This window comes from Branchiostoma floridae, chromosome 10 (genome assembly GCF_000003815.2).
Source record: "Branchiostoma floridae strain S238N-H82 chromosome 10, Bfl_VNyyK, whole genome shotgun sequence".
Taxonomy (NCBI): Eukaryota; Metazoa; Chordata; class Leptocardii; order Amphioxiformes; family Branchiostomatidae; genus Branchiostoma; species Branchiostoma floridae.
The window spans coordinates 6,899,081-6,907,479 of NC_049988.1; the positions used below are offsets into that span (position 1 = coordinate 6,899,081).

At 38.2% G+C, this 8,399-nt stretch overlaps 1 protein-coding gene across 1 annotated transcript in view; it reads right to left on the reverse strand.

Moving 5' to 3' along the window:
* Positions 1–3,048: 3,048 nt before the first annotated feature.
* The window catches only part of LOC118424584 (parathyroid hormone/parathyroid hormone-related peptide receptor-like), a 9,803-nt gene continuing 4,452 nt past the window's right edge, over positions 3,049–8,399 (reverse strand). Inside the window, exons 6-15 of the mRNA XM_035833211.1 lie at positions 7,570–7,723; positions 7,179–7,239; positions 6,910–6,976; positions 6,286–6,362; positions 6,042–6,095; positions 5,867–5,923; positions 5,022–5,160; positions 4,661–4,702; positions 3,918–4,039; positions 3,049–3,533 (exon numbers count right to left, since the gene is read on the reverse strand). Coding sequence (XP_035689104.1) covers positions 3,287–3,533; positions 3,918–4,039; positions 4,661–4,702; positions 5,022–5,160; positions 5,867–5,923; positions 6,042–6,095; positions 6,286–6,362; positions 6,910–6,976; positions 7,179–7,239; positions 7,570–7,723 — 1,020 coding nt within the window. The 3' untranslated portion in view covers positions 3,049–3,286. The remainder of the gene's footprint in view (positions 3,534–3,917; positions 4,040–4,660; positions 4,703–5,021; positions 5,161–5,866; positions 5,924–6,041; positions 6,096–6,285; positions 6,363–6,909; positions 6,977–7,178; positions 7,240–7,569; positions 7,724–8,399) is intronic.

Consider the following 8,399-nt stretch of genomic DNA (forward strand, 5'->3'; position numbering starts at 1 on the left):
TGTAATATATGTATTTCAAAAGAAGTTAAGCGCAGTATATATTTGTATTATGTGAACTATCTACATTGTATGATTCCGTTATAAAGAGACACCAGCATCCGATTGAGAGGAAATTTCAAATAACGTATTTGTTTGGTCAGTGATGTTTTATTTTGTAATATATATAAACTATATTGTAAAGAAATACAGCTAAAACTACATTTATGTGAATATACATTGTGGTAGTATTAGGAAATATTAGAAGCCCCAATGGGAATGCGTAGGTAATAGAAATCTATTGTATATATATATATATAAGTAGTTGCCAAGATAGTGTTAAGTGACCAAGATAGAACGTCAATTTATCTAATCGTAACAAAGACATCCATATCTGCCATATCAGTGTACTTGTGTAGAAATTATAAAATAGACACCTAATATCGTCCATTAACATGCTTTTGGTAGACCAACGTTAAAAAATGTTCTTTATTTCACGTTATGGACGAACGTCAAACCGGTCAACGGAACAACCTATGCCTTTGATAACGTTAGTCCATTTACCTTTCCAGATCTACAGTACCATTGTCTGCCTCTTTGCAATGTTTGAAATACAATTTACTTGAAGGTCTGATTGTACATGTAGCATTCCTTCTCTGTTCGTCTGGGCATTGCCTACGTGTACAAAGACTTGTTTCTCTGTGTGTGTTCATTTACTTGTGTGCCCTTGTTATCTGAATGCAGTACATAGTGGCACTTCACGACTGATCCGCTAGGGGGTATCACTACGAATACCTATAAGGTAGCAGAACACAGTTTTCGGCCAATGGGGATTTCTATAGTTAAGGGCCTCAAGGTGACTAGCTTCGACGCATTGAAAAATATAGTAGGGTGCACTTTTGGAATACCAAAATCGGATATGTTTGAGTTGAAGGTACAAGCCACAATATATTAAGAAACGAAAAAATACTGTCGGCGTATCGTCTTCTCACGCCCTCTTTGAAATGCCCCTCTGCGGAGGTCACAGAACTGCAGCCGGCTCACGCTAGAAAGGCAGTTGCGTAATGGGGCGCATTTATACACAAAATAGAAAACTTTCACAATCCAAACCATGCAGTCTCAGAGTCGACACCTTCCGTGACCACGTAGCACAGGTTATATCTGGCTGCCCCTCAAATAAGGCTTTTTACCTCTCCTTCAACAAGTTTATCCGTACTATTTTATGTACCCGCGTCATACACCCCGGGGTTCGCCCATTAATACTGTGTTCTGCTACCTATAAGAAAGGTACTCTCCCCCCCTCTCTCTCTCCCTCTATCTCTCTCTTTCTCTCTCACTCTCTCTTTCTCTCTTTGTCTCCCTCCCTCTCTCTTCCTCTCTCTCCCCCCTCTCTCTCTCTCTCTCTCTCTCTGTCTCCCCCTCTCTCTCTCCCTCCCTTACTCTCTCTCTCTCCTCTCTCTCTCTCTTTCTCTCTGTCCCTCTCCCTTTCTCTCTGCCCCTCTCTCTCTCTCTCCCTCAATGCCCCTCTCTCCTTCTTTCCCTCCCATCTTTCCATCTGCAAATGATGCATAATAATGACAAACATTTAACTGACGGAAAGTTTTTTTATTACATCATAACCGGCATCACAAACAAACTTGTCATACTTCTAACTTTTAGCAATGTAACAAGGCAAACCTGTTTTTCATCTCAGCAAAACCCTGCACAGTCTTTTAAAACAGAACACAGACACGTCTATATATACATACACCACTTCCATCCTACGTAATAATATATATATATATATAAATAGAATGGCACAATGACCATCGATGTATATTAATATTTTGATAGACGCATGTCACAACATATAGAAACGTAACAGCACAAACAGATTACATTTGTCATGTATGGATTGCTGGCAAATTGACTTTGATTTCAAACTCACACAAAAAAAGACGTATTCTACTACCAATTTGGCTTCAACACATATACTTGAGACTTGGTTTGTACAAAACTATAGTTGATAACAGAATTATTCATACCCCTTGTGATTTTTTTTGTATTCTTCAAAATGTAATGTAATAGTATATACTACAATGAAATTTGGGCCATTTTTACATTGATATACAATGTACTTCTCAGTTGTAAATCACCAACAGTTATGATTTGATCATATTTGCAAAGCTATGACTGTGAATTTGGACAAGGGAGGGTAAGAATAGATGATTAGGCAAGCCATAGTATATTTTGTAAAAGTATATAGAGTCAATTCCAAGTCACCGAGATGGTTTTGAAATAATATTTGTAATAAGTTTGAACTATTTTGAGTAAAAGAACATTTCAGTCACTAAAGTTCAAAATTGTTCAAACATTTCAAAATGAAAGTTTAAACATGTTTGAACCTTTTTACATTTGTTGGAACATTTGGGAAAGTAATGATATCATTATCTCTTTATTTAGAACAATTTTCAAACATCTATGTGTTTTTGTTATTGTTCCAACATGTTCCAACATTTTGTGTCATTTTTTCCTTCCATAAAAACTTTTATTGACCCCATAAACAAAGCTGCTAAGCTTGGTCCTTTGTTTGGCTCTTGTATTTTTAGACTTTCTTTAGTATACACTGGTGAGTCTTTTGTGAGAAGGTGGCAGACAGACATAATTTCCTGCACTTGGCAGGGATGTGTGAATTGCCCTCTTCCCAGCCCACTGACCCAGTTTCATCATATTGTTTCCATGTTCGAACATGTGATCACAAATGATGCATCTATGTTGGAACAGTTTAGAAACTAACAGAAATAATGTATTTGATGTTAGAAATGTTTCTAACATGTTTGAATACTATAGAAACATTTAGAACATCATATAGATGTTGCAAATAGTTCTAAACAGTTACTTATCACAGTTAGATTGTTACAAAGATTTCCAAATTGTTAGAACAAAAGGCAAGAAACACCCTCTCGGTAATATGGAATCGACTCTATATTTACAGTGAAAGTTGAGAAATACGTTTGCGTATTATATTTATGAATGTTTTTAACTTGCATCAGTTTAGAAACATTTCACGAAGGAAAACAAACAAATAACAAGTTAGGGGGTATAAAAAATGTTGCTATTATCTTCAAATCTTAGTAACATTCACAATTGCGGTATAGAATATATAATCAGTAAAGTTTAACGCTTTCAATAGTTTGGGTGCTTCAAAATTCACAAGTTTAGTGACTTTCCATGTACTTTGTTACAACCATGGACTGTTAGCCCTTCCAAAAAATTTACAACACGAAACCTCATAAATTTACAACGAAATGTAAAGAGACAAAAAGTGCTGTCAGACGGCAGACTCCATTTCTAACGCACCATCCTTGATAAGGGAATCCTTCTCGCTACTCTCTTCTTTGATCCTCTCCACGACCATGTTGAAGGAAGCCCGCTTCTGTGGGGTGACAGTGGGAGGTACGTCCCCACACCTCCCGTTAGCTTGGAGAAGCCCGTTCCTGGTAGGAGAACCATTGTGGGCGTCGTTGTCTTTTGTCATGGCGGGGGGACTTCCATTGCTTACCGCCTGGGTTGTGACACTGATACGATAGAGATTGAAAATCAAAAAGAAAAAGTCAAATCTTTGTCAAAATCATGACGTGACATCTACTATGCATTCGAAGTCATCATTTGATTTCTATATGAATAATAAGCTTTCAACAAGGGCTTGGGAAGAACTTAATTTCAACATTATTATATATTTCATACCTTCATAGTTATCCAAGCACAACTAACATCATTCATGCACTACTAGCACTACTGAAAACGCTCTTGAAGTGTTACCTGTCCACATTCAAGTAGTTAGATAATAAATATGTAGCCTAGAATGTTTATAGCCTAGAGTTCAACAATATCATTGTGACGTTTAGTTTGTTTGTTTGTTTATTTGTTTTTCTTGGAATAATCAACAGCAGCTGTCTAACCTATAGCTGTAGTCCACGGATGTCCGGGACGTGAAGCTGAGAGGGTTCCGACTGGTTCTTCTAGTGTCCAAGTTTCTCTTCAGCTTCCAGTGTTCCCATCTCCGCTTGAACTCGGCTCGCACCTATCAAGAAGAAATCAGGATGTCATTCGTCTGTTGAATGATTCTAGTTTTCGTAAAAGTCTTGTTTCATCTACCATAGATATTGTAAATCTATCGCTGATTCTGCATTTTCATGTTGGTTTTCATAATGCAACAGCAACATATAGCTGGAGATTGAATACAGGAAATGAGATAACCTATTCTGGGACGTTTAATTCTGGAACCTTTGAACTAACTTCCCGTCAGCGTTCTCAACAAACCTGGTGTATGGATGCAAATCACTCTATTACCTTCAGATAACTGTTTATACACAATCAATCAAACAGGCACACCGAAAACAAGACCTCCGTTCAAGTAAATATAAGACAGGACATGAGATAACCTATTCTGGGACATTTTGGGACCTTTGACCTAACTTCTTGTCTATTTCCCCGACTTACCTAGCAAAAAGAAACCTAACATTCTTCTGCGTTGAAGTAACTACGGACACATTACCAAACAAAAACACCAAAAAAACTATGTGTACACAACAATCAACAAACCTCAAATGAAGTTACTCTAGAAACTGTTTAGCGATATGACGCACAATATAAACCATAATTAAAGAACAACGGACATATCGTCGACCAAACTGAATCTTACCTCTCCGTTTAAGAAGCAATACAGGACGGCGACAAAGAATCCCTGTCGAAACAAAATAGTAAAAATTGTCAGTATGAAGAATGCATTTCATGTCACTGTCAGTTGCTAATGTTTCATCCACTGTATTTTAAATGACGTTTTAGGCTTAATGACAGGAAATCGATAAGCACTGTCACTTTTATCTCACTTAAGACGTGGCTTAACTGTAGAAATAAGATTATCCTTAGATTGAAACAGGCTTGATAATTCATCAAATTATTTCTAAAAAAAGTTATTGTACGCTCCTCGCAATTCAGCCTCTGGCTGCGAAGAGGGAATAGTCGGCCCACCTAAAAACAATAACAATTTTAGATGTTATTACCTGGAATGAGTTGAAGAACAGGTCAAAGTAAAGCCGAACTTCGTATGCCGTGCCTCCGACATTGTCCGGCATGCCCACAAACACGATGTAGTGCACTCCGAACAGCGGGATCAGAACAAGCGTGGACTTGGCCAGTTTCCTGCAAAGAGACCGATGGAGATATCGTGATGTGTTTTAAGAAAGTTTCAATGTGTGCATCTGGACACCTAAATATCTCTACCAGTAATCAAATGTATGTGTTTCAATGTACTGAGTCGAAAACTGACACTCGTTAAAGCTTGAAAAGGCTATGAGACTACTTTTACCCTTTTCTATATAAGGCCACAGCAAGTAAATTTTATGGATGACATCCTCTGCAGACTGCAAAAATAATGAGATAGGGCGAAAAAAAACAAGATGGCGAGATTTCCAAAATAGACACCATAAATGTTAAAACAAGAGTTGAAGTGACAAAACAAGGTAGCACTGACAACAAACCATTCATTCCTGTATTCAAGACGTGAACTAGTGTAGCAAAAGTGACGCTAGTGTAGTAGACTGGTATCACTTACCAACATGACCACTACAATCATGACTTCCATAGTGGTGCCATTTTTACAACTATCCAGCTGGTTTCACTTCTATAACTACAGTCATGGCTACCTGGCTAGTGTCACCTCTACAAGTACAATCATTACCTGCTACAACACAACATACTTTCCCATTTTGGTACTTTCTCGTCATGTTGACCATCTCTGAAGAAGAAAAAGAAATCTTGTTTTTTTTCTGAAATCAGGCGAAAATTAATGAGCGCGTGGATGTCATCCATAAAATTTACTTGCTGTGGCCTATATTTTATTACTCACATGGGCATCTGTAGCTGGATGCTGCTCCTCCTCCTGCCATAACTACCTCTCCTTCCACTGAAGTAAAAAAAATCATTTAGAACATATTGGCACATCATGACACAGACAAGGTTTTATTATGTGATATAAACTCTCCATTTTTAAATGAGGTAGTAACAATTGGTAAAATCGGTACCTTGGCTCTTGTGGTTGTCCGCCGAAGCAGCACGCACAACATTGTTGGTTTCTCCTAAAATTGATTATAAAAATTTGTTATGTCATCCATGCCAGAAACTTCCGACATATCACAGAAAAGTCTGACCGTCTTACCAAAGCTATCCAGTTTCTTTAGTGACTGTTACCTTGTAAATCTTTTGAATTTACAACAAAATACAAGTCGTTAAGAGATTTAAGAAGACAGTCAGATACTATGAACTTACTGGTCAGCCACTGAGGCAGGTGAGCGCATCTTCTTGGCCAGCACTCTCAGGATGTTTAGGAAGAGGAAAAAGTTTAACTGGAAATACAAAACAGATTTTCTCATGTTTAACTTCATGACTAGTCGCTGAATTACAAAATTCTTTGCGCATAACCAAGTGTTTTATTCATTTCTTTCACCTTCCTCAGGGCAATTCTGACTGGCTCGCATTGTACTGCAGCGTAGGTGTCGCTGCTTACAGATACAATCCCAAACGCAAAGTATTTACATATATACATAGATATCATCTATCTATGTAACGTTATATATGTAAATGAATACTTTGCTTTAGGGACCGCATCTGTCAGCAGCGACACCTTACGTGTAGTACAATGTGAATCAGTCAAAATTGCCTTGAAAATCTGACAGACTTTCTCTGAAACGTCGGCTTCATAAAACATTTGGTTGAATGCATACAAAGAAATGTTGTTACCAACCTGATGAAACCATGAATTCGTGAAAGTTATCATTAGTCATAAAGGGCCGATGATATCTTACACGAAGCCATCAAACAGAAATTGATGTCCAGCTTCTTACAGCAAGTCGTAATTGTTAACAATCATACATGAGGTAAGACGATTCTCACCAAGATGGCGGCCACGATAGGTGCCTTGTAGATCCACGTGTATCCCAAGTCGTCTGTGTCCCAACACCTACAAGAGTAACAGCGCATTTGTATGGTTGTCGTTGAAAAAAGGGCAACCAATAAATGACAAGTCACCAAAATGTGTCACATGTCTGACAGGAAAGGTATTGAACATGGGCAACAGGTTTACTAGTACTCAAGTCATGTGGCATCTTGTGTTACGTTTCTTACAATACTGATGTAGATAATAGATAATGAAGATTTCTTACCCATTGTCCTCCAACGTAGCACGCACCACAACCCAGGGGACCACAAACGTCAGAGGAAACACTACAGGGATGTACAATAAATAAGGCATGAGGCTCTTCTGACACTCACACATAGACACGCACACACGCACCCGCGCGCACGCACCCGCGCGCACGCACCCGCACGCACATATAGAAACATACAACCCAACACTCATGATTACCTCTATTTCTAATGTGTACATTCGTCCTAATACAAAAAAAGATATGAAAATTGTAAGCCATAGAAAACTAGTACATATCCCAGTAAGACAACAAACAAAACGTTGCAAAAACTGCAATGAATTTTGAACTTTGACCTAGACCACAATGCACCACGACCACACATGCGCACTCCCAAACTGTTTCTCACCCCAGCCAATGGCGATGAATCCGTAGAAGAACTTCCTCTCAGAAAACACGGAGACGAAGATGAGGTTGTGGAGGTATAGTCCCTCCACCAGGATCCAGAAGTAGTTGGTGGCCATGAAATACATGAAGATGGTCTGGGCAACTTTACAACCAGGCTAGATGATTGTAAAAAGAAACAAGAGATAAGCATAAAAATGTATGGATGTTCCGAAGCATAACAAATGTACAATACAAACCGTTGTGTTCTTAATACATACCAAATATCATTACAATAGTTCATTAAGAGTGTACGAAAATTAGACCAAATGTTCGACTGAACAGTTACAGTCTTTGCCAAGGAATGAACGTTCACTCCACTGCTTCTGTGATGTCACGTTATGTTGATAGCACACGTGACTCGGTGAGCAGTGAATCATAAGTTGGTAAATTTCGTGTTGGAAATTACAGTTTAGTTTTTACTGAATGCCTTCTACCAACACAGATGAAATTTCAAGTTAAAATTCATTCAGAGGCTCTCAACTTATATTGACCACAAATATCTGGAAACACAGACGTACAGACAGACACACGGACAGACACACAGACACAAAACTATACCTCAATTTTACTAGAAAGGCAATATCTTAAGCAAAAATGCAGAAGTTTTCCCTCTATCTAGCTACTAGCATATAATACTATATTAATGACCTGCCCTCTACTATAGAATGTCCCATGGCCCTTTATGCTGATGACTCAAAATGTTACAAGCAAATTTCATCACCAGCTGATTGTATTTCCCTTCAGCATGATATTGACAACATGGTCGAATGGAGTGTCACATGGATAATGAAA